The 27426-nt window shown below is 36.4% G+C and overlaps 1 protein-coding gene across 1 annotated transcript in view; it reads right to left on the reverse strand.

Annotated features, from left to right (window-relative positions):
• Positions 1-22591, reverse strand: part of LOC311295779 (5-hydroxytryptamine receptor 3A-like) — a 60908-nt gene extending 38317 nt beyond the window's left edge. Inside the window, exons 1-4 of the mRNA XM_084417286.1 lie at positions 22491-22591; positions 6038-6243; positions 5899-5943; positions 5639-5748 (exon numbers count right to left, since the gene is read on the reverse strand). Of these exons, the coding sequence (XP_084273412.1) occupies positions 5639-5748; positions 5899-5943; positions 6038-6243; positions 22491-22530 (401 nt within the window). The 5' untranslated portion in view covers positions 22531-22591. The remainder of the gene's footprint in view (positions 1-5638; positions 5749-5898; positions 5944-6037; positions 6244-22490) is intronic.
• Between the last annotated feature and the right edge of the window lie 4835 nt (positions 22592-27426).

Genomic DNA, 27426 nt, shown 5'->3' on the forward strand with positions numbered 1-27426 from the left:
TAATTTTTCCTGGGTTCACCTCACCGCATATAACCTACCCGCTACAACTGAGAATCACTTATGCAGACGCAGTTAAGAGAGACAATTTTGATGTAAGGCCTATTCCCCTTAATACACAATAAAACAATATACAATAATTAACAACGTACAGAGACACGTCCATCAAAATTGACAGGTATCTCTACGAACCGGAAGTAGGCAACCGGAGTCATCGTCATGGCGGCGCCCATTGTTTAGAGCAGAATAAGGTGACGCATAGTAGTAGCCTATGCTGTGTTGATACAGAGTTTATATTTAAATCTTTGATCACATTACAGTGTGATGAAAATAAACTTTTCTTAAATCATATCACTCTGTTATCACCCTTATGTTGTACTGTAATAGACATTGTCCAGTAAAATTTGGTTTTTGTAAGAAAAATGTTGTGAGCAAATGTAGAAATGTTTTTTTGAAACCCTGTAAATATATGTCATAACTTTCTTAACCTGTTAAGCTGCAACCCCACTTTTGAAAAATCCCCAGAAATGACATACCCAAACTGAAACAGATACAGTTCATGAACCCTTTGCATTAATATTCAATCAACACAAATTGCTGTAGATAGCCTATAGGCTGTCTGATGAAATCTGTATCTGACATGGGATTTATGTATTTACACACAGTTTTTTGCAGCTCAAAGGTTGCACAGTTAGTGCATTTTTATAGCAATTTCAATTGCATACTAAGAGACTATTAAATGCAACAGTGAAAAATATGAAGTTACATGTAACAATACTTTCAACATGAAAGACCGCCAGTAGGTGGCGGCAAGTCAGCCATAAGCAAGCGGGTTTCAAAAATGCTCTTCAGACAGGTGGCGTCACGGACATAAGACGATTAATTATATCATGAAAATAAATATTTGTTTAAAATAAAATAAAATCTCACTTTCTTTAAATTTGGTGACAGAGATAAACTGAACAACTCAAGCGAACATGCGTTCAATCAATCTGTTAATTCAGGATCACCTACTGGGAGTCTGGGACCCAAATGGGAGCCCAGTGGTCCAGACAACTCCAGTGCTGGCTGTATAACGAATTGGTTCAATGTTATTTTAATGGAAGCACAACAACAATAAAATAGTAGGCTACAATAAAAAAAACTCCCGGGGCGCAGTAGCCTATATTAGACATTTATTAACAAAACGATTAAGACGCAACAGGCCTACATAAAACAAAAGCATTATAACAGATAAATAAAAGATATTTGGAAATTTCCCTTTAAAATGAACGCTCAGTTTGTGGTTCAGTGTTATTTGATTGTTTTGTTGTTATTGTTTTCAAAGACAAACTCACTTTAGTAAACAAATATTTATTTATTTTTTACTAACAAAATAGGCTATCTTGCGCTTTTTCCTCCGCTATAGGCTATCGACCTGTCAATCATCTCGCTGTCTCACTCTCGCAGCTATGATTATAGTTACAGTAAAAAAAAAAAAATGATTTACCCTCATCGGTAGCCTATACCACCATTAGCAGTTTTGCATTAAAGTATTTGCAATGACATCTCCTTGTCTAAAACTGAGCGTATTGTCTAAAAGAAGAGTTATGACAGCTGCGTATACTTGACTGAACTAACTTCACCCGCTGTCTAGCGCAGGCGCAGCACACACACATTTAACACTGCACAGCACAATTAAATAAAACCGGCTGGATGCAGATTAATATTTAATATTTCTGATATATAAATATTTATGTGAAACGGGTTAAGTTGCACAGAAGAAAGCCTGTTCTAGACATGCCCTGTACAGTTTAAGACGCGGAATACGCAGAGCCATAGGACTATTATTTTGTCAAACAGACCTGGGGAACTACTGATGACGTCACAGGCTCAGATTTGCTTGACCAATCGGGTGAAAGGGGCGTCTCATGACCGCCCACATGTGCAAAACGGATTTTGAAGTCATTTATCCGTTTTTGAACCGTGAACCAAAAAACGAAAAATCAAGCCGAAATCTCATATTTTTTGTTTTTTTGAAAAAACGAAAAACGAATAAAGGCTCGTTTTCTCGTTTTTGCTTATTTCATTTCAACTCGGAAAACAAACTATCAAAACGTACATGGACCATACTGAAACTTGTTTTGTATGTCCACGAGAAGGTTTGAATATGCGATAAACTAACGGTTTCTTTGTTTTTCCGTTTTTTAAACAAAAACGAAAAAACGAATTATCCGAAGGTACACGGACCGGGGTTTCCCTTCATATATGATCTGTTCTTACATTTTGTAAACTTAGAGGACCACAATGGAAATAAGCCTTGTTTTTTTTTTTTTTTATATTATCCTCAACAGTTTTCTTGAAATGAGGTTTATGAGGATGTCACGTGATAAACGAACGGCTCAGATCGGGAGGTGAGGTAAACTAATAAACTGCACAGCCTGAAGACCAAGATTAATTATTTAATCGTTTCTGTTTCTCATACTTTGGCCTTTTCCTTGCATTGCAATTTTTTTCTTATTCTAAATGTGATCAGCATTTGATGTGTTTTGTAGTGATGGCAGTGTGACACTGAAGCTTTGATACGTGCTTCAAACCATTAACTACAATTTCATTTGAACCACTGCTCAGAAGGTAGCCGAAGGCACTAGATATGTCACTCGTCATAAAGCCTCCATGTCCACTATCTAGCCGGGATAATTTAGATGCAGCCTTGGCACTTCACCAGGCGAGGTCGCTGTTACTGAAGCTTCGAGTAATGAACACATTTTCAAAACAATTCTTCTAAGTGGTTCAGTGCTTCGCCAAAGCTTCATTTGCCCATCACTTGTGTTTGGTGAATTTGGCTATTAACATGTAACATTTTAAATACATTCTGCTGAAAAACACAAAATGACTGGAATAAAAACTTGTTCATTTTAATGAACAAGATTCAAGTCAGTAAAATGTTCCAGACTTCCCACTACTAATCCAAAAGAGATTTAATAAATAATTAAGGATTTTTGAATTACTTTTTCACTTAGAATCAAGAATCAGCACATGAATCTCAATAACAGTGACATGGTTCGTGTCGCAATGCATTCTGGGAGGCACTGATGAGTTTTTCATCAGTGGCTCCAGCAGTTTTGTGTCTGTCTCATTTAAGCGGTTCAAAACGTATCATGTACAGTATAAGTCTTCTATTTATTACATTCTCCAGCTTTTCTAACTTCATAGAGATCCTACACATGAATCGCAACAATAGTGGCAATCAAAAAATATATATTTATGCTAGGGCTGGGCGATTTAAATCGCGATATTGTTGTGCGCATCTCGTCAGTAAAGCCGGTTCCTTGATTAGTAGTAAATCACCATCACCTGCTTTCAGATGGAGCGGCATTTAGGGCTGATGAGATAATTAAGTGATTAATTAAGTGACTATTGAGCATTATTGAAGACACCTGATGTTAACAAGCAGAATCACTGAAGAAGAAAATAAGTTACCATTAAGGTGATGGGTGTTTGCTTTAGTTGGGCTCTTGACCATTATATGTTTACTTTAATATTTACTGTTGTTTGTCTGCTGTTATTGATTTATAACAGTTAAATGAATAAAGTAAAATGTGATCTGATAGTGTTGGTTATGTTTTGACATAATCATGCTGTGAAAAATGAAACTTATTGAGATAATTTGGTTTAACTTGTTAGCAGCAGTTTTGTGATTCTTCAGCCTATGATTATAAGTACTTTACTTATAATTTAAAAAATATATATAATAAACATTGTTCTGATCAAAAGATATTCGGAGAAATACATTTAAAACACAGACATCAATAATCAGCCTGTGAATCTCAACAATGGTGACAATAATAAAGCATGTTGCAGTGGCTGTCACCAATCACAACTCATTAATGGCTCCCATCATGCATTGCGGTATGAATAAATTATGATCTGAATTGTCTATGTAATTTACTTTTCCTAATTGAATATTCTGCTCGTCACCATTGTTGAGATGCAGACTGAATCTTGACGTCTGTGTGTGCGCCTAAAAGAAAGATTTTTTTAAAACAAATTTTAAGAAATCCTTTATATTATATCAAAAGTTCTGGGCATTTATGCAGATTCACAGTTATGCTGTAACCAACAACATAAATCGAAGTCAGAAAGAAGGATCTTAATGAGTTTAGTGATCAAGTTCAAATGATGAATGTCATTATATAACCAACACCATCAGATCACTTTTTCCTTTGTTAATCTGGCAGTTATAATTCAGATACAACAGCCAAACAAAATCTAAAGTTAATAATATAAGGGCCAAGAGTCCAACTAAAGCAACCAATGATCGCCATAATGGTAACTTACAATTTGAGATTTTCTCCGTCAGTGATTCTGCTTGTTAACATCAGGTGTCTTCAATAATGTTCAATCATCACTAAATTAATCACTTAATTATCTCATTAACTTAAACACTCTTGAGTGTGGACTCATACACTCCCAGGAGTGTTAATTTAACACAGGAGTGTTTGCTGTGTACAAAGAGCCGTAGTTAACTGACAAGCTGAGCCATATCGCATTAAATATCGCTGGCGATACGTCCGCGATATTGATGTGATTTGGCTCAGCTTGTCAGTTAACTACGGCTCTTTGTAGTAAATGCCGCTTCATCTGAAAGCAGGTGATGGCGATTTACTACTAATCAAGGAACCGGCTTTACTGACGAGATGCGCATAACAATATCGCGATTTAAATCGCCCAGCCCTAATTTATGCTAGTTTTATACTATCCTGGAAACCAGCATACATTGCAACATGAAACGTTTGATTGTCACCATTGTTGAGATTCATATGCTGACTGTTGATGTCTGAGTCAATCAGGAAATCAAATTGTGTAAATCCCTTAATGAATATGAATTTAATATTCTTTAAAATAACTGATTACAGAAACATTATTGGATATGCTGCTGTAGAATCACAGATATATGATGTTACAGCAAGGTATATATGTAAAAACACAGATATAAATTTTAAACACCCGTAAATTCGAAGCTTATACACAAGACGATTATGGCATCATCACAACGTCCACAAACACCTGATCAACTTCCTCTTGACTTGTTCTTGCCATAACAAATGTGTTTTAGAAACTCACAGTTACAGTCAGCAGGCAGAATAATAATTTTTTGTTATACAGTAAGTCAAGGGTCAAGAGACCAACTAAAGCAAACACTGGTCCCTAATAATGGTGACTACAAACTTCACAAACTAAATCTCTGTTAATTCTCAACAAGTACTTTTGTACATGTATGAAAGAAATAATGTTTTACTGGTTTGTAAACTGGTTTCATTTGTAGTTCTTGTTTCTCTGTCTTTTCATTCACTCTGTCAACTGGACTATATTAGTGAACTAATGTAGGGAATAGTGAATGAGGGTATAGGGTGTGATTGGGAAAACAGCCTCTGAGTGTCGACTTTGAGCACTGTTAATTCACAGTATATTCCTGTAGGCTAGTTTTGTTTTCTACGGTATATTACTGTTTTAATGGAAAAAGGTATGATACTGTCAGAATTTTACCTTTTTTTACAGCAAGGGTTAACAGTGAAACAAAGCCTTTAAATCCTTATATATATATATATATATATATATATATATATATATATATATATATATATATATATATATATACCTTTCCATTATGCCAATGTCTGGAGTCCAAAACATATTTTTGGGGGCTGCAAATGTATTAATTTTACAAAACTCCTTTGAGTTCCACTTCATGTTCCTATTTGGCCACACCTGGAAAGTTAAATGAAGTTCAGAATGATTATAAGACAGATAATGTATGCTTGAAAATTAAATAAAAATCTCTGATCATTTGTTACAATATTCTGTAAATTGAGTAAAACTTTGTGAACTAAGAATGAAATAGGTTTTTAAAACACTTACAGTTATCATTTTGACCTGTGTTGAGAGACTCTGGGCTTTTTCATCCTGTAGATAAAAAGATGTGTTGAGAGATGATACTACAACTGCTTGACATCCCATGATGACTTGAATGAGAAGATAAATCATGCTGGACTCATACCACACTGGTGATGGAGGTCACATATATGTCCACATAAGTGTTTGCAGGCCTGTTGCCATAGTAGGAGTTGTACTTGTAGTTGTTCAGCAGGGGCCACATTCTGTCATCTTGAGAGCTATTGTTTTCTAAGCCGAGATATTTCCAAAGTTTAATTCTGGCATCACCATATTGTGTTGAACTGCAATCTTCAGCATCTGACCCCCGCCCTGTGTGTATGAGACATTCAGAAACACAGAGAATATATTCTCCAAGCACACATGAAAGAGAATTTCATGTTTAAACATTTATCCTTCTTCATTTCATACTCTTGTCAGACATACACAAACACACAGAAAATCAAATGCCGACTATTGCTCTTAGTGAGTCATCGAAATGTTCTTGATATTTACACAAATAAGAAGTGACTGTACACAGCAAAAAAAAAAAAAAAAAAAACACTGTAAAGAAAATTACTGTAAAATGTACAGCAACTTACTGGCAAGTTTGGTTGCCAGTAAGCCTATCAATTTACAAGAGTACTGTAAATCATAAACTACAATTATACTGTAAAATTATACAGCACACATGTAAAAGCAGCAAAACAATAGCAGCTGTAAATTTTCTTTACTGTAATCTTAACAGTATGTTACTGTTATTAATAACGCACTGAAATAAAACTCATAGATAACTCATTTCATTTGAGGAAATCGATTGGTTAATTGCCATTAAATATTTATACTGAGCTATTTCATTTGAGTCCACTAAGAAAAAGGCTTAAATGAGTTAACTAGAAACATCAATTGAACTAAATCCTGCTAGTTAAATCAATGCATCAGCAATTACACAATCACTGTCTTTAAATAAAAATAAAAATAACATGCAGAATAACATCAGTGTTTCTCTGCTCATCCTGGATTAAAGCACAGGCTCTACTCTTCAGCACAATGGTGACCCACAAAACTAAACAGAAACCCTTTAAATCTCAACAGGACATTATATACCAACAGGTCTCCACTATATTATTATGTGCAAAAACACAAAATAATTCACTCTATTTTTCTTTCTTTTGACTGTGAGACTTAACAGTAAACAAATATGTCTCAAAAACACAGTTACAGCGGTCTCATAAAAATGTATGTTAAATTCAAGGGTCAAGAGCCGAACTAAAGCAAACACTGATCTCCATAATGGTAACATTAAATTCTATTTTTAATAATAATGATAATTTTTGGAGTTGTTTAATCCTCCTCTGCTGAGATCTTGAGCGATTTAATGTCTTCTGTGGCTGAAGTCAGTTGTAGTTCTTGTGTTTTGCTTTTTTATACCAACTCTTGTGCTCCTGTCTGCCTCGCTGCCTGCTGTGAGTGTGTTTGCTTCGGTGCTGTAAGCTCCGTCTTAGCCTCGTATTTCTTTGTTTTGAACCATCATTTACTACAATTTGTAGTTGTTTATACTAAATACAGCTTACCCAACATCTCAGATTGACATCGCTAGCTTCCGTTAACTTACTACTAACACAACACGCTAATTCGCTACTGCTAGCCTGTTAACGCGCCACCCGTGCGCTCAGCTGTTTTATTTATTTATTTTTCTCTCGCGCGCTCGCGCCTTTGAGTTCAAAAGCTCAGGTAAGTAATAATCAGTCAACAAACACGGTGAGTAATGTCTTGTCCTGTTATTGTCACCTGCACTTCATGTCACATGTTTAGCATAGACTTCTCTGTTGGCAATGTAGGATTTATATGTGATAAATGTAAGGAGACAGTTAGGCTGACAGAGAAGATTTCAGAATTAGAGACACGCATCCAAACTTTAATTGAGGATAGTAAGAGTGCTAGAGCTTTAGATACTATTTTGGATGCGCCTAGCATAGTGAACTCTTTACATGATTCGGTTCCAGCTGAAGTAGAGCCTGTGCAGCCGGGCAAATGGGTGACAGTGAGGGATCGCTCTAGTCGCGGATCAAAAAACCACTCTTCCGTTCCGATTACCACAACAAATCGATTTGCCCCGCTCAGTGAAACACCCACTGAGAATTCTGTTGATTGTGCCCTAGTAATTGGTGATTCGATCACACGGAACGTGAAAATAGAGACACCAGCGAACATAGTCACATGTTTGCCGGGAGCCAGAGCGCCTGACATCAAAGCAAATTTAAAAGTGCTGGCTAATGCTAATCGTAAATTCTCTAAGATCATTATTCATGTCGGCACTAATGATGTTCGACTCCGCCAGTCGGAGATCACCAAAATTAATATTAAAGAGGTGTGTGAACTTGCAAGTACGATGTCAGGCACTGTAATCTGCTCTGGCCCCCTTCCTGTTCGCAGGAGTGATGAGATAGTTAGTAGATTGTGTTCACTGAATCGCTGGCTGTCTGAGTGGTGTCCGTGTAATAATATAGAATTCATAGACAATTGGAAAAGTTTTTGGGGCAAACCTGACCTGTTGAAAAGAGATGGTATTCATCCCTCCTGGGATGGTGCTGCTCTTCTATCTAGTAATATGGCTCATAGTCTTAGAGCTCAAACATGACAAATTGGGCACCAGGTCAGGAAGCAGACAGACTGGCTAAACCAACCGTCTGCTAGCGGCCTCGCGTCACCCAGGTCAGATAAATCCTATCACATAGAGCCTCTTTCACCTAGCTATCATCATATAGAGACTGTGTCTGTTCCCCGATTTTGGAAATCCAAAAAATGTTTAAACCCATCTAAGGTTAAAAATTTAATTGATGTTCAACAAATAAAAAACAGCTATAATACAGATGAGCAAATGCTAAAGCTTGGGTTGCTGAATATTCGATCGCTTACTTCAAAAGCACTCATTGTTAATGATATGATTTCAGATAATAACCTAGATGTGCTGTGTTTGACAGAAACCTGGCTAAAACCAAGCGATTACATTACTTTAAATGAGTCCACCCCGCAAGATTACTGTTATAAACATGAACCTCGTCTTAAACGCAAAGGGGGTGGTGTTGCTGTAATTTATAGTAATATTTTCAAAACCACTAAGAAATCAAGTTTCGAATATAATTCTTTTGAAGTGTTAGTGCTTAATGTAAAAATATATAGTAAAAATGATAAATCACATTTGAGATTTGTGCTGGCTACTGTATACAGGCCACCAGGGCACCATACAGACTTTATCAAAGAATTTGCGGACTTTCTATCAGAGTTAGTATTGGCTGCAGATAAAGTACTAATTGTTGGTGATTTTAATATACACATCGATAATGAAAAAGATGCATTGGGTTTGGCATTTAAAGACATTGTAAACTCAATTGGAGTTAGACAACACGTGTCAGGACCTACTCATCATCGTAATCATACTCTAGATCTAATATTATCACATGGAATAGATGTTGATGCCGTTGAAATTCTGCAGCAGAGCGATGACATCTCAGATCATTATCTAGTCTCGTGTAAATTACATTTAGCCAAGGCTGCAAAGCCGACTCCGTGTTACAAATATGTTAGACCTATCACTTCTGCTACTAAAGATTGCTTTATTAATAATCTTCCTGATCAGTTTCATCATCTCAGCATCCCGGATAGCTTAGAAAAACTTGATATTGCAACAGAAACTTTTAACTCTCTCTTTTCCAGCACTTTAGACACAGTTGCTCCTTTGCGCTTAAAGAAGATTAAAGAAAATAATCCAACGCCGTGGTACAACGAGCACACTCGGGCCCTTAAGAGAGCAGCCAGAAAAATGGAGCGCAACTGGAAGAAAACAAAATTAGAGGTATTTCGCATTTCATGGAAAGAGAGCTCGATTGCTTACAGAGAGGCTTTAAAAGCTGCTAGATCTGCTTATTTTTCAAACCTATTAGAAGAAAATAAACATAATCCTAGGTATTTATTTGAAACAGTGGCTAAACTAACGAAAAAGAAAGCTTCAAACACAGAAGGTTCCAAGCAGCACAGCAGTAATGACTTTATGAACTTCTTCACTTATAAGATTGATAATATCAGGGATAAAATTATAACTATGCAACCGTCTACTACAGTATCGCATCAGGCAGTGCATTGTAGTCTCCCTGAGGAAAAATTTGATTCATTCATTGCTATAGGAGAGGAAGAATTTACTAAACTCGTTAAATCATCTAAATCTACAACATGTATGTTAGACCCTATACCGACTAAGCTACTGAAAGAGATGCTTCCAGAGGTCATAGATCCTCTTCTTAATATCATTAATTCCTCTTTGTCTCTAGGATACGTACCAAAAAACTTTAAGCTGGCTATGATTAAACCGCTTGTTAAAAAAATGCAACTTGATCCTTCAGAATTAGTCAATTACAGGCCGATCTCGAATCTACCTTTTCTGTCAAAGATACTAGAAAAGGCAGTATCTTCACAACTATGTTCCTTTCTAGAAAGAAATGATATCTGCGAGGATTTTCAGTCTGGATTTAGACCGTACCATAGTACTGAGACTGCTCTCGTTAGAGTAACAAATGATTTGCTCTTATCATCCGATCGTGGTTGTGTCTCTCTATTAGTGTTACTCGATCTTAGTGCTGCGTTTGACACCATTGACCACAACATTCTTTTAAATAGACTAGAAAACTATGTTGGCATTAGTGGAATTGCACTAGCATGGTTTAAATCATACTTATCTGACCGTTATCAGTTTGTAGCAGTAAATGAAGAGATGTCTTATCAATCACAAGTTCAGTATGGCGTACCACAGGGCTCAGTACTAGGACCGCTGCTGTTCACTCTGTACATGCTGCCATTTGGAGATATCATTAGGAAGCATGGAATTAGCTTCCACTGTTATGCCGACGATACTCAGCTCTATATTTCTTCAAAACCTAACGAAACTTACCAATTCACTAAATTAACAGAATGCATAGCTGATATAAAAAATTGGATGACTCGTAATTTCCTACTTCTAAATTCTGAAAAAACAGAGATTCTAATTATTGGACAAAAAACTTCCTCACGTAATAACCTAGAATACTGTCTAACACTTGATGGCTGCTCTGTTAAGTCTTCGTCGTCGGTTAGGAACCTGGGTGTGCTCTTTGATACCAATCTTTCATTTGAAAGTCACGTGTCTAGTATCTGTAAAACCGCATTTTTCCATCTTAAAAATATATCTAAATTACGTCATATGCTCTCATTGACAAATGCGGAACAATTAGTCCATGCGTTCATGACCTCAAGGCTAGATTATTGTAATGCTCTACTGGGTGGTTGCCCTGCACGCTTAATAAACAAACTACAGCTAGTTCAAAACGCAGCAGCTCGAGTTCTTACCAGAACCAGGAAGTATGACCATATTAGCCCGGTTCTGTCAAAACTGCACTGGCTCCCTATTAAACATCGCATCAATTTTAAAATATTGCTGATTACTTACAAAGCACTAAATGGTTTAGCTCCGCAGTACTTGAGCGAGCTCTTAACGCATTATACTCCTTCACGTCTATTGCGATCTCAAAATTCCGGCCAGTTGATAATACCTAGAATATCTAAATCGACTGCTGGCGGTAGATCCTTTTCCTATTTAGCACCAAAACTTTGGAACAGCCTTCCTACCATTGTCCGGGAAGCAGACACACTCTGTCAGTTCAAATCTAGATTAAAGACACATCTCTTTGACATAGCGTTCACATAATACATTATAGACTTCTATAATTCAATGTTAGGCTGCATAGATTAGGTCAGCTGGAACCGGGAACACTTCCCATAAATCCTGATGTACTTGTTACATCATGAGAAGAATGGCATCTACGCTAATTTTAGTGTCTTTGTTTATCCCAAGGTTTTCCCGCAGCCTGCCGGATCCAGGCCGTTTCCAGATCTGATGAAGGACCTTCGCCTGGACCCGGTGTCAACGCAGTGCTGAAGTGCCAACTAGTCTCTCCCTATGGAGGATCCCTTTCCCACTCTACAGATAACGCGTCGTCGGGAAAACTCAATTTGCGTATCTACCCCGAATTGATAAAATAAAATAAAATTCTGAATCAAAACTATAAGGAAACACCAGTAATTTGTTTAGGTTTGGTTTGTAGGGAATTCCAAACCTGCACACATATATTCAAACGCACATAACTATAGAACCCGTTCTTAATGCGCATCTGAACGCCATCAGCGTTTCTCACAGGTTCGCGTTTAAAGTCTGTGTAGAGAGAATGGTGTCGTCTTGGCGGCCCCTAATTTAAAAACAAATGATCGTTGCGACGGAAGCGAATCAATCAAAACTAACTTTAGCCGGAAAATAACTTTATTAAAGAACCGCTATAAAGCCAAAACAATCTTACATTAAATTATACATTTATCTCTGTAAAGCTGCTTTGAGACAATCTACATTGTTAAAAGCGCTATATAAATGAAAATGACTTGACTTGACTTGACTTTTATCTTCTTCTTGTTCCTCTGTCCTTCAGTGATTCTGCTTGTTAACATCAGGTGTTCATCACCAACGCTCAATCACCAGTTAATTAATCACTGAATTATATCATTAATGTCAACACTGCTTCAGTGTTACTCCTACACTCTGTAGTATGGACACACAAGTGTTCATTTAAGGCCATGTCCACACTAATACGTTTTCGTTTGAAAACGTATATTTTTCTTTCTGTTTTGGCCTTCCGTCCACACTGAGACGGTGTTTTTATTAATGAAAACGAAGCTTTTTTGAAAACGCACTCCAAAGCAGACACATTTGAAAACGCCGTTTTCGCGTTGTAGTGTGGACTGTGAAAACGGTGGTATTTGAAAACGATGATGTAAATTTAGTCATGTGACGTATATTGTACCAATAGATATTCATGTTTATACCAGTATTGTGCCTGTTATGTACTAATTCACTCTCACACTGTTGCTAAAAATATTCTACATTGCACACTCTTCATATCACAGTCCTGCAAAGATGACAGAATTTACTCACATTTGCTGTCCTGCGGCAAAACATGAGAGCAGTCGCGTTTTAGACCAAACATATGGTGACTGCGTGCGACCTGGACCGCATCAGTGAAGGGTGAGATATTTTACTAAATAAAATGATCCTGTCAGAAGAATTGTGCGATAGCTTCATTATTTATTTTTCCTATCTGAATCATATCAGTGATCTTTTGTGGGGTTTTACGTATGCGCAGTAAGGTGAATTTAGCGTTTTTCAAAAGTTTCATCCACACTGAAACGTCCGAAAACGCCTGAAAACGCTAGTGTGGACGGAGAGTGTTTATAAACAAAAACGCCGTTTTCAATCCGGATTAATGTAGATGTAGCCTAAAACTGAAGATTTTGCAGTGGGTTTAAAAGGGTTAAATGTGTCATATAAAAAAATAAAAACAGAGTGAAGCATAATTTAAAGGAATTCAACTGTAAATTAATTTGCGGCATAAAACTGTAGAAAAACAGCTGCAAGTAGATTACCTTAAAATCAAGGAAAAACAGTAATATACTGTAAAATGTAACAGTCAGATTTAATAAACGAAAGAAGTTAATTTCACTGAAATATTAAAGTTCATAGAAAAAAGTTATGCGAAGTCAGTAACTGATAAGGAGAGAAAATATTAAGTTGTATGTGTTTTTTTTTTTTTTTTTCACAAGATGATATAGGAGATATCTCTTAGTTTAATTAATTCGCTTAGTGGGTCACCACACAGCAAAAACTGCAGTGTTAAATTAACACTCCTGGGAGTGTATATGAGTCCACACTCAAAAGTGTAAAGTGTTAAAATATGAGTGTTAAATTAACACTCAAGAGTGTTAAAGTTAATGAGATAATTAAGTGATTAATTTAGTGATGATTGAGCATTATTGAAGACACCTGATGTTAACAAGCAGAATCACTGAAGGAGGAAATCACTAATTGTAAGTTACCATTAAGGTGATGGGTGTTTGCTTTAGTTGGGCTCTTGACACTTATATGTTTACTTTAAATTTTGCTTGTCTGCTGTTATTGATTTATAACAGTCAGATGAACAAAGAGACAATGTGATCTGATGGTGTTGGTTATGTTTTGACATAATCATGTTGTGATCTGTAAAACAAAACTTATTGAGATGGCTTAACTTGTTAGTTACAGCAGCTCTGTGATTCTACAGCACATGATTTTCAGTATTTTTCATATAATCCAAAAATATTTCATAACCATTGTTCTGATCAAAAGACTTTCAAATGAATTTATTTAGAAACACAGACATCAATAATCAGCCTGTGAATCTCAACAATGGTGACAATAATAAAGCATGTTGCAGTGGCTGCCACCAATCACAACTCATTAATGGCTCCCATCATGCATTGCGGTATGAATAAATTATGATCTGAATTGTCTGTGTAATTTACTTTTCCTAATTGAATATTCTGCTCGTCACCATTGTTGAGATGCATAGACTGAATCTTGACGTCTGTGTGTGCCTAAAAGAAAGATTTTTATTTATTTTTTTCAAAACAACTTTTAAGAAATCCTTTGTATTATATCTAAAATTCTGGATATTTATGCAGATTCACAGTTATGCTGTAATCAACAACATAAATCTAAGTCAGAAATAAGGATCTTAATGAGTTCAGTGATCAAGTTCAAATGATGATTGTCATAATATAACCAACACCATCAGATCACTTTTTCTCTTTGTTCATCGGGCAGTTATAAGATACAACAGCCAAACAAAATCTAAAGTAAATGTATAAGGGTCAAGAGCCCGACTAAAGCAAACACCCATCACCATAACGGTGGCTTACAATTTGTGATTTTCTCCTTCAGTGATTCTGCTTGTTAACATCAGGTGTCTTCAATAATGATCAATCATTACTAAATTAATCACTTAATTAGCTCATTAACTTTAACACTCTTGAGTGTTAATTTAACACTCATATTTTAACACTTTACACTCTTGAGTGTGGACTCATATACACTCCCAGGAGTGTTAATTTAACACCGGAGTTTTTGCTGTGCATTGTGCTGGAGAGTCGAGTCTGTGCTTCAGTCAAAGATGAGCAGAGAAATACTGATGTTATGCTGCCTGTTGCTTTATTTGAGAGCAGTAATTGTGTAGGGTTACACTTTATTTTAATGTGTCATTGTTACAGTGTAATTATGTATTTAAGTATTGAGAGTAATATTAAGTAGAGGCGGCCGGGGCTTTAGCCCCGAATGTTTTTTGAGAAGTTGACTGACAAATATGAAACCAGACAATAGCCTATGTAAACCCCCGAACACATCAATACTCATGTAAGGTTTAGAAGTGTCATATTTGAAAGTTGTAATGCTCAGAATTTAATATAATGTATATTTTAGTTAATTTACTAGAAATGTATTTCCAATGTTTAGTCAGTTAAATATTTACATATTTACGTGTTTACATATTTAACACAGTCAGGCTATTCTGCTGAATCTGCCTCTCAGATTCCCTCACGTTTACCTCAGTCTAAGTTTTCGCTTCTGATTGGTTAGTTCAGTCACGTGGAAGGTCCGAACAAGGTAGTGTTGTTGTTGTGAGTAGTGTTCAGTAAAGTACCACTTGAGAAAGTCATCCGTCTCCATCCTGCTGTTTATTATCATAAAGAGTGATCCACCACCACATATCGAACCCTCACGTTACTCTCACAATGATTAATGAGTGGGCAGGATGATTTTCACGTTTTGAAACGAAAAGTCTAGGCTATATGATACAATTTTCAAAAGTCTTGTGAACAAATAATCAGTATAGGTTTTATGGCCTAATTTTTTTAATTATTTTTTTATAAACCGTGCATAAACATCATTTTTTCAAAACTACAAACATTTACATACATGCTGCTCACATATTATTGAAGCAGAGTTTGTGTTGAATACAGTGTAATCAGACTTTAGTCATGTAAATGAAACAAGTAACAGAAATAAGCACAAATGTCAGAACACCTGCAGAGCCCAGAAAACACCTCAGACTGCAAAAGGTTAATAACAAAAAAAAAAAAAAAACTTTTGGTCAAGTATTAGATTAGTGAATTATGATGCTTAAATCAGCTGATTGTCTTGGTTTCTGTCTTTCTTTGCAACAAATTGTTTTTTTGGTAATCACTGTTACTAAAACCACAAACTCACATAAAAAGCCAAGAGTCAAACTGCCCAACTTAAAGAAACACTGATCACTTCAATAAAACATCAACATCTAAAACTCTGTTAATTGTCAAAAAGACCTGCTGAGATCTTGAGAGATGTATTGTCTTCTTTTATCTTCAGTTGATTTCAGGCTGTGTGGCTTTAAGTCAGTTGTAGTTGTTGTGTTTAATTTTCTGAGAGTGCAAACATGATGTTGAACCAACATCACATTGAAACATTGATTCAATGCCATTACCACTGATTTTTGGATAAAAAAAAAACAAAAAAAAAACTTCAACATTAATTGCTGGTGAAAACATGATGTTGATTGACTGCAGTTAACATTGACACATTTACATTGATTTAACATTGTTTCGATGGTTACTTGCCATCTGGGACCCCAGTGTTAAAGGAACATGCCGACTTTAGCTTATTCACCGTATCCCCCAGAGTTAGATAAGTCCATACATACCCTTTTCATCTCTGTGCGTGCCGTAACTCTGTTTGATGCACCCACCGCTAGCCTAGCTTAGCACAAAGACTGGAGGTAAACGGCTCCAGCTAGCATACTGTAATAAGTATGTTACAGTATGCTAATAAGAGACAAAATAACGAAGCACTGCTACTTGGGCGGAGTGATTTGCTCAGAGCACCTGAGAAGCCCTGTGGTGAGGAGCAGAGAGTTCGCTCAGAGTTGGAGTAAATCACTCCGCAGAAGTAGCAGTGCTTCGCCTTCTGAGAATATAGTTCCCAGTATTTATACGGTTAGAAGATGTCTGTGCTTCATGTGACCTTGTTATTTGTACACGCTGTGACTATACAAATCACAACATGTAAATAGGAAAATGTTGGCGTTATTTTGTCTCTTATTGGGAGCAGTATGCTAGCTGGAGCCATTTACCTCCAGTCTTTGTGCTAAGCTAGGCTAGCGGTGGGTGCGTCAGACAGAGTTACGGCACACATGGAGATGAGAAGGGTATGTATGGACTTATCTAACTCTGGGGGATACGGTGAATAAGCTAAAGTCCCAAAAAGTCTGCGTGTTCCTTTAAATTAACACTCCTCAGTGTACACATGTGTCCAACTACAGGGTGATAACTAACACTGAAGCAGTGTTGAAGTTAATGAGATAATTAAGTTATTAATTAAGTGATGATTGGCCATTAGTGGTGACACCTGATATTGATAAGCACAATCATTGAAGGAAAGAGAAACAAAAATAACAGAAAAAAGAGAAACACAAGAACTACAGCTGACTTTGAGCCATTACACATTATTGCACGTATTATTAACCAGTTTGACTTTATTTCTGTCATACATCTACAAAAGTTTTTGAAATTCAACAGAGGTTTAGACGGTAATGTTTTATGGAATTCTTCGTTTCAAGTCACCATTATGGTGGTCCGTGTTTGCTTTGGCTGGGCTCTTGACCCGTTTCATTTTTTTAATCTTGAATCTTGATATCATCATTATCATGTAGTGATAAAGTCTAAATCTTTGACTATGTGCCTGATGTCTCATTTTAGTATTTTAGTCTTGGAGGTGATGATACATAGGGCAACTTTTTGAGCAATTTTGCCGAGCGATTGTTGCTTGGGCGCTTTCGCATTGAAAATGGGCAATACATTTATATCTTGAAAACTTAGATTTGTCAGGGGCCCTGTATCTCATCTGGTTGCCCATTGACTGCAACATTACTCAAAAAGTTGCACAGTGTATCATCACCTTGAGATTCTACAGTTTGAGATCCAACAGGAACATGAATAATTCAGAATATACTTTGAGCACATAAGACATCAAGAATCAGCATATGAATCTCAACAATGGTGACAATAAAAAAAAAATTGTGACAAACAGATCAACTCTGAACATCACAAAACAAGCTACTAAAGTCAGAACAAAACAATAGCAAAATAAAAGCAAAAAGGAAAAACCAATGAAAATTACAGGACAATGCATTCTGCAATGCATGATGTGAGCCATGGATGTGTTTTGATTGGTGACTCCCATCATGCACTGCAACATGAAGCATTTGTGTGATTGTCACCATTGTTGAGATTCATATGTAGATTCTTGATGTCGGTGTGTGATTTTAAAAACTTCAGTTTTTTTTTTTTTTATAGCACTGCTGTAATTAGGTACTGTAATAAAAAGTAAAAAAAGCATTTGTATAATCAGTTTATAATGCTGGGTGAGATCAGTGAATCAGACCACTACTGAATGTAATTTCATCTTTGAAACATAACCGTCATGACTTGAGTTGCATTTACCAGAAGCATCTTAAGCCTAAATTGATAGTCGAACAATTGAAGCAAATGTTCTGTACAATCAAATTAGGCTTACGATCCTCTCGGGAAACACAAGCCAGGTCATAGATTCTCTTGTCACAACAAATGTGCTTTATAAACACAGAGTTGGAACAGCCAGAGAAAAACTAATATTAAATAGTAAAGGGTCTAGAGCAGGAATAGTCAAACTGAGACGGCCACTGTCCTGCAGAGTTTAGCTACAACCCTGATAAACTCTCCTGCCTGTAGCTTTCTAGTAATACTGAAAAAATGGATGAGTTGGTTCAGGTGTGTTTGATTAGAGTCCCAGATAGATAGCCACCATCAAAACAAATATCAAATCAATGGTAATGTGTAAATTTTTGACTCAACATCACTTTTGCTCCCACCATTAATGTTGAAAAAATGTTGAAATTTCATCCATAAATCAATGGCATTGAGTCAATGTTACAATGTGATGGTTCAACATCATGCTTACACTCTCAGAAAATGAAACTACAACTGACTTAAAGTCACACAGCCTGAAATCAACTGCAAATAAAAGACGACAATAAATATCTCAAGATCTCAGCAGAAGTTTTTTTTTTTTTTTTTTTTTTTTTTGAGAATTAATAGAGGTTTAGTAGTAGTAGTAGTAGTATTTTTTATTTTGTTTTGAAAATATTTGGCCACCTTTACGGTGATCAGTGTTTGCTTTAGTTGGACAGTGTGACTTGAATTTTGCGCATGTTTCTGGTCTTTGTAACAGTGTTTACATTTGTTGCAAAAAAAGCCCAAAACAAAGAGAATCAGGTGAAACAGTTTCCAGCATAATTATAGAAATAGAATAGTTCACTATTTTTATCCCCGAACAAAAGGTAGTTATTTGCTGTCAACACTTTTTTGCAACAGATCAAATGTTCAGAATTTAGATTTTTAAATACACAGTCAGAATTTTTTTTTGTAGACAATCAAGCAGACATCAAGATTCAGCATATGAATCTCAACAATGGTGACATGCTTCATGCATGCTGGTCTTTGCTGCATGAAGCATGTCACCATAGTTGAGATTCATATGCTGATTCTTGATGTCTGCGTGTGTATCAAATATATTTCTTTTCCTTTAATGTAATTTACACTTTTGTGGGATTGAGAAAGTAACTTTGCAATCTAGAGGTGGTGACATTGAATTACTCCGACAGAGACGTGAACTGTTTTGGATTTACACCCTTCAAACTTTATCACCTAGGGGTATGAACGATGAAGCATTATTTAATGTAATGTTATAGTGATGTTTTGTAACTGTTTTGAATGACGTGTTGTTTCTACTATGTATGCACAATGAGTTTGAGTGACTGATTGTTGTAACTGTTTAGAATTACAATTTGATGCTGTTTGATGACCACATGTTGATTATGTGTTTTAGATGATCTTGTTAACCTACAAGGGGATCTTTACTGATTGTTGTAACTATCACAATTTGTAACTGTTTATGATGTCGTGCTAATTATGTACTCCCAATGATCTTAATTGTTTACAGATGGAGCTCTGTTGATTGGTCATGTGTTTATCTTAAAAGAGATGAATTTGAACATTTGTATACTCCTGATGAAGGTCGTGTGACCGAAACGTTGTGTGTTAATAAATATTCATTTTAAATTGCAAGTAACGATAGTGTGCGGGAGTTCCTTATCTGTTGAAACGACCTCCCTGTTTGGTCTTGTTATCCTACGCACCTATCACTTGCAGGTGTGCGGTGGAGTTTGTTCGTTAATGTAATTTAAAAATCAAAATGTAGACTTATAACTTATTACTTATTACACTTATAACAAAATATAACTTATTATTAGCAAATTGCCACATTAGGTCAGTGGTAAGATTAGTGAACTATGATCTGTACGATCGTTACAGTAGCTAATTCCAGCAATCATTTAATAATCTGAAGATATTGAATCACACGCAGACATCAAGAATCTACATATGAATCTCAACAATGGTGACAATCACACAAATGCCTGTAAAAGTCCTCCTCAGTATTTTGTTCCAATCACCTGGATTTGCTAATTCAGACAGGAGACAGAACTAATTAGTGAAATCAGCTGACTGAGTTTATGGGTGGAATAAACATATGGCAGGACTTCTACTCATTGGCCCCTGGATTTCCCACCTCTGTTGATTAGTTTCATGAACATGTAGCAGATTGGGTATTTCCCCCCATTACTCCCCCTGGTGGAGAATGGGAATAATTCCCCCATAGACTCAGCTGTCAGATACCGGCTGGTTAATCATTATCATGATTGCACTTATAATAAAAGCAAGACACACAAGTAGCGGAGTTTGCGTTTAGCTGTTTCTGGTTATCCTCTTGCTTTCCCTTTTTCTGCCTTTTCCTGATGGAGTCGAGTAGTTTGGGTCGCTTATTTGTCCAATCTCAGGTATGTGGATGGGTGTAAAGTGGTATGTGATTTTTATTTTTCTGTGCAATGTTGGTGTGTAACCTAAGCCTGTTCTGCAGTCGCTACATGGCAGGGCATGTTGCAGCATGCAGTCATTTTATATACGTTGTTCTGACGCAGTGAGTATGATCTCTTTTGGGATTCTTTTATGATTTGAAAAGTGCTTAAATCTCACTGCTGCGACTGTGTGTGTGCAGGTTGGGAGGGAGTGCCTAACGGTGTGCTTCCAGCTCGGAGCCGTGTAAGCACATCTGTAATCAGCAGGATACATGGACCCAAACTACGCTGCTGTTTTTGTCTCCCTTATAAATTTGCTGTGTTTTGTTGATATTTATTTTAATGGAATCTGTAATTTAAGTGGGTTTTGTGGGTTCTCTCTGGGACATCTGAATGGGGGTATTTGACCCACCTCTGATTGGGGTGTAGTGTTAAACACACTTGAGTGTGGATTTGTTTAATTGCCTTTATAGTGTGGGACACTAGCGTGTGGGTGTAGTGAGTGATTACTTACAAGGTGGGTCAGAGATTCTTTCTCCTGTTAGTGTCTTCAAATAACCCCCAGTTTTTTATTTTATTTTATTTTTTTATTTTAAATACCTTTTTTTTTTGTATTAACATATGTAGGTAATTAAGAGGTAAATGTTTGGAAGGTATTTATTAGTGAATGTGGTGTTTTTCAATGTGAGAAGAATGTGAGATATTTATGTAATTGTTTTTTTATTGTCAGAACATCTCAGTCCTCTTTGTGAAGAACGAACCTGTGTTGTCTGAGTATATCCTTATGTGAAAGTCCAGAGGTGGCGTAGTTGGCTACATTGAAAATCTTATTAGAGTTTATTTAATGTGAACTTCCTTGCTGTCTAGATTTGCTCTTGTCCCCCACTCTGCCACATCCATTTGCTCACCTGTCTAATAAAGTACATGCAAGAGCGGCGTCTCTGTCAAGTCAAAGTTTGTCAAGGACGTGGAGCTCTCGGCATCTCAAACGCCGCGCTGATGTTGATCTTCATTTTAGTTCTCATTTTCCCCCCAAAATCTGCTTGCCATGGTCCATAATGTTTGAACGAAACAACAACAGCGTGCAGATAGACATTACGAACTACACAGTTGTCCACGTCTGTCGCCATGGTTACTATCATATGGCAGTAGGAGCGGAAGCAAGGGAGGATATTACGTCAGTGACAGGCGACAAGTGAACTTTTAGTTTTTTTCCGGGACAGACAACTATTTAAAATTTGAATTTCTCAAATTCAAAATCTTTGGGAACTTTTGGGATATTGTAAGTACACAACTGCAGGAAATGTATAAAACTGTTCAAGTGAGTTTGGGATATTTTATTACAAAATTCTTACATATTGTACCTTAAAGGTCAACATTATTTCAGCATTAATTGTGGGTGCAACAGTGATGTTGATTCAGTGCAATTAACGTTGATGCATTACATTGTTTCAATGGTTGCTTGCTATCTAGGCAGTGCTTCTGCAGCTTTTAATACTATAATATACTACTAATACATTTTTATAATTTTATAAAATGACAAGCGCTGGTTATATTATTAACTAACATGAACAATATCTATAAAATTAACTTTTCTAGATTAACAAATGTTGTAATAAATGTTATTTATGTAACTTGTGATGTCTAATTCATTAATGTTAACAAATTTAACCTTATTGTAAAGTTTTATCATTAAAAAAATTGACTTACCCATTGAGACAAGAGCAAATATTAGCAAGTGCAGAAACATGTTCAGTAGTGGAAAAAAAACCTCAAGTGTCTGAGAAACTTCTGCTGTAGGATGAGGAGTCACTCTTGAACAGTCAGTCATTTGGTCATATTTATACACTGCGAGTGAACAACACATTCTCACACTCAACCAGTGACAGAGCAGGATATTTTCATAGGGGTGGCCAGGCAGGGGCCTGAAATCTTCATTATTTCAACATAGAAAGGAGTTTGACTTACACAGGGCAAACCCAGCCTGATCTGCAAGCGATTTGATTTTGCCCTGCAGCTCAGGCTGAAAACATACATACATATATCAACAAAAACAACAGCAAAAATAAAAGCCAATATTTAGAATAAAATAAAATAATAGGACAATTCAGCTGCATAATTTATTAATGTTGCAATGCATGCTGGGAGTTTTGTACTATGCTGGTACCCAGCATGCATTGCAGCAAGGTACTTTTGATCGTCACCATTGTTGAGATTCATACGCTGATTGTTCATGTCTGTGTGTGTCATATTAAAATGACTTTTTCGTGTTCATGTTTGTTAAAGTCTTCTAACTTGTTATAAAATATTGCTGGATTTCATGCTGCAGTAACACAGGGTTTGTGATGTGACTCTATTAATGGAACAACATTAAAAGACCTCAGTGAATCAGTCTGTTTCATGATGATTATAAAACCATCATCACCTGATCTCATTTCACTTTAGCTTTCTTTGCTGCTGCAAATGTGTCTGACAAACACACTGTCACAGCAGCCAAAAAAACACAGTAGCCATATTAAGAGTTAAGAGCCCAACTAATGGAAACACTAATCACGGTTATGGTGACTTCAAATGAAACACATTAGAGTTAAACCTCTGTTAATTCTCAATAAAACCTTTTGTAGACGTCTGACAGAAATAAAGTCAGTCTGGTTAGTAATAAGTGAAGCTGGTAATGCTGTTTGTGGAGTTGTTTAATCCTCCTTTGCTGAGATCTTCACAGATTTAATGTCTTCTTTTCTCTTCAGTTGATTTCAGTATGCACACTAAACATTTAGAGTAAAATAGAAAACAATAAGTGTATCACTGGTGAAAACAGCATCAAAATGATTAAATTGTGTCTGGTTTCATTTGTAAATAAACAAATGAATAAATGAATACTCATTTTATTACACAGTGTGTGTGTGTAGTGATTTTTTTCATGTTTTGTACAGTCAAACGCCTTTGGCATAACTGTTAGCCTCTTTTCAGTTGATGACAGGTTGATGACAGTTCTCACCCCCCTCCCCTCTCCCCGTTAGCCTCTTTTCAGTTGATGACAGGTTGATGACAGTTCTCACCCCCCTCCCCTCTCCCTCTCCCTCTCCCTCTCCCTCTCCCCTCTCCCCTCTCCCCTCTCCCCTCTCCCTCTCCCCTCTCCCCTCTCCCTCTCCCTCTCCCCCTCCCAGGAGTGCTAATACACTCCCAGGAGTGCTAATTTAACACTGGAGTTTTTGCTGTGTATGAAACCAATGAAAAACTTGTGTCTTTGAGTGTGTGCATGTGTGTGTATAAATAACATAGTTTGGGAAATGAAACTACAGTCTGTTAGAATCTTGTGATTAACAAATGAAGTCATCATTAAAACAAAGTTTGATTTACCTAGTAACAGAAGGGTTTGCATATGAAGAACCAATCAAATAGTGGGGAAATTATGTAATGCAGCCTGACATTTATGCCATACCTCTATACTATAAAAACTTGTGCACTGTGGGATTTTCTCAATGAGAGTAATTCAAACTTTACCAGAATCCAGTGGAACTGTACGTCGTGTAAAAATAAAGACCAAAACACATAGAGAGATTAGTTTGTTAGATATAACAGTTTGTACACAAATAGTTTGTTATGTTTCGTGGTGCGGGTTAATACAGTTTGTTTTTCTTGCCGTTTGTGGAGCCTGGGGTGTCTACAGAGATCGTGTTTTTTTTTTACAGTGTGTTCAGGGGACAGGCAGTTAGCGGATGGTGAGGAGATGTTTGCTGTATGTGAGAAAAAATTTTTTGGCCTAAAAGACGCGTGACATCGCTTTAATTATCCTTTAATTATCTCACTGCAAGACTGCGTCAATGTTACTTTTTAATCCTTGTAGTGTGGATTTTCCTGTGGGGTTGAAAGTGTTAACAGTGTAAGATAAAAAGACAGTTGGCAAACTGGCAAAACCTGTACGAAGGGGTTTTCAAAAATTCGTTTTACTTCAGTACAGATGAAACAAAAGACAGTAGAAAGAATTCATATACGGTTATGCCCAAGGCAGATGTTGAAAACATCTCATGATAAAAATGCTACACATACACTGTAAAACCCAACAAGTTTAGCATAACTCGTTTAATTTCTGATTACCTCAATTCAATTAAACCAATAGTTGAACTTATTTTAATCAAGTCCACTAAAAACAAGTATATTTCTATACAATTAAACTTTACACTGCATGCAGTCAAATCATTTAAATATCTGAAGCGTCACTACATTGAGTAAAAATAGTAAAATTACAAACTAAATGAACTCAGAGCGCTTACACCAGGGATGGTCAAACTCGGTCCTGGAGGGCCACTGTGCTAAAGAGTTCAGCTCCAAGCCAACCCTGATAAACTCTCCTGTCTGTAGCTTTGTAGTAATCCTGAAAACATTGATGAGCTGGTTGTTTGATTAGAGTCCCAGATAGATAGCAACATATATATATATTTATATATATCCTTGGTCTCCTCGAACTCTAAATGCAGAAATAATTAAAAAGAGCAAAGATGTTTTAGAAAAGAACAACAGTCTAATAATCAAAATCAGTGTGCCCATTTAATGCTTGCCATGTTTGTAAAGACAAATAGCAGGGATGTCTTATTGCATGTAATGCTTTTTAACTGTTTACAGAAAAATATGGAAGTATGGGTAAAAAAATATCCGCCTCATTATGTACCAAATATGTGTATATGTTTTTCTTCCCTTATATAGGTAGGACCAAATCCTCAATCCTATTTACTATTTTTTACACAAGATGGACAAACAAAATGTTATTTTTGTCATTATTTCAGTGTTTCACAAACCTCCCGTCCTATCAGACACACCTGATTCTACTCATCAGCTAACTCATAAATTGGACTCTATGAGTTCAGTGATTCAGGTCTAATGATTGTGAAATAATGATTATGTTAAAACACAACCAACATCATCATATCATCTTTTCTATTTGTTCATCTGGCTGTTATAACTCATGTACAGCAGCCAAACAAAACTTAAAGTAAATGATTTAAGGGTCAAGAGCCCAACTAAAACACACACTGATCTCCACAATGGTGACTTTAATTATGGTTTTCTCCGTCAGTGATTCTGCTTGTTAACACCAGGTGTCTTCAATGTTGGCAATAAAATATATTTTGTAAATTTTACTCATTTTAAATGGTTACCTTTAAAGGAATTCATTTGATTAATTATTACTCAATTCTAATTTGTTAAATTTAATTAATAATATTGCTTGTAATCTGTTGCCTCATTTTTATTAATTAGATATCAATAAAAACAATGTATTCTTTTTTACAGTGTATGATACATCAGCATCACACACCTTGAGATGGGTTAAACGGAGAGATTAAAAAATACCCAATTTCTCTCCAAAACGGTACCAATTTTAGTGTTTTGATAAATGAGAATCACTAATATTTTCAGATTACCTCACCTAATGCACTGAAAAAGGCTAAGATAGTTAGCTAACACTAATTACACTGTAATCCCATGCCATTAGATATGTTACAATTTAAACGTAAATGCACATTGATCTAGAAGGGGTGGCATCATCCCTTACATTTTACACGGCTACATTTACTCACATTGTAATGCTGATAATATAATTTGTAAGGAAAATTGTGCATTAAATAGGGAAGTTATATTCGGGAAACTTTTACATAAGAAACACACACACACACACACACACACACACACACACACACACACACACACACACACACACACACACACACACACGTCTGGTTCACTATCTTTGTGGGGACTCTCCATAGACTTAAAGGGATACTCCACTTTTTTCGGAAATATGCTCATTTTACATCTCCCCCAGAGTTAAACAGTTGAGTTTTACCGTTTTAGAATCCATTCAGCCGAACTCCGGGTCTGACGGTACCACTTTTAGCATAGCTTAGCATAGATCATTGATTCTGATGAGTCCAGTAGCATTTCTTTCAAAATGACCAAAGAGTTTCAATATTTTTCCTATTTAAAACTTGACTCTTCTGTAGTTAAACCGTGTACTAAGATCGACGGAAAATGAAAAGTTGCGATTTTCTAAGCCTATATGACTAGGAACTACTCTCATTCCGGCGTAATAATCAAGGAACTGAGCGGCTGTACCATGAGTGCAGCAGGCGTAATGATATGACGCAGCGCCTGAAAATAGTCCCCAGCTCGGTAACTTCTTCCAACGTGACCGGGACTAAGTTTGTCTAACCTATTAGACCTATTTTCAGGCGCTGCGTCATATCACTACGCCTGCTGCACTCATGGTACAGCCGCACAGTTCCTTGATTATTACGCCGGAATGAGAGTAGTTCCTAGTCATATAGGCTTAGAAAATCGCAACTTTTCATTTTCCGTCGATCTTAGTACACGGTTTAACTACAGAAGAGTCAAGTTTTAAATAGGAAAAATATTGAAACTCTTTGGTCATTTTGAAAGAAATGCTACTGGACTCATCAGAATCAATGATCTATGCTAAGCTATGCTAAAAGTGGTACCGTCAGACCCGGAGTTCGGCTGAATGGATTCTAAAACGGTAAAACTCAACTGTTTAACTCTGGGGGAGTTGTAAAATGAGCATATTTCCGAAAAAAGTGGAGTATCCCTTTAATGTTTTTTATACAGTACAAACTGTATATTCTGTCCCCTT

Source organism: Rutilus rutilus, assembly GCF_951802725.1.
Source record: "Rutilus rutilus genome assembly, chromosome: 1".
Taxonomy (NCBI): Eukaryota; Metazoa; Chordata; class Actinopteri; order Cypriniformes; family Leuciscidae; genus Rutilus; species Rutilus rutilus.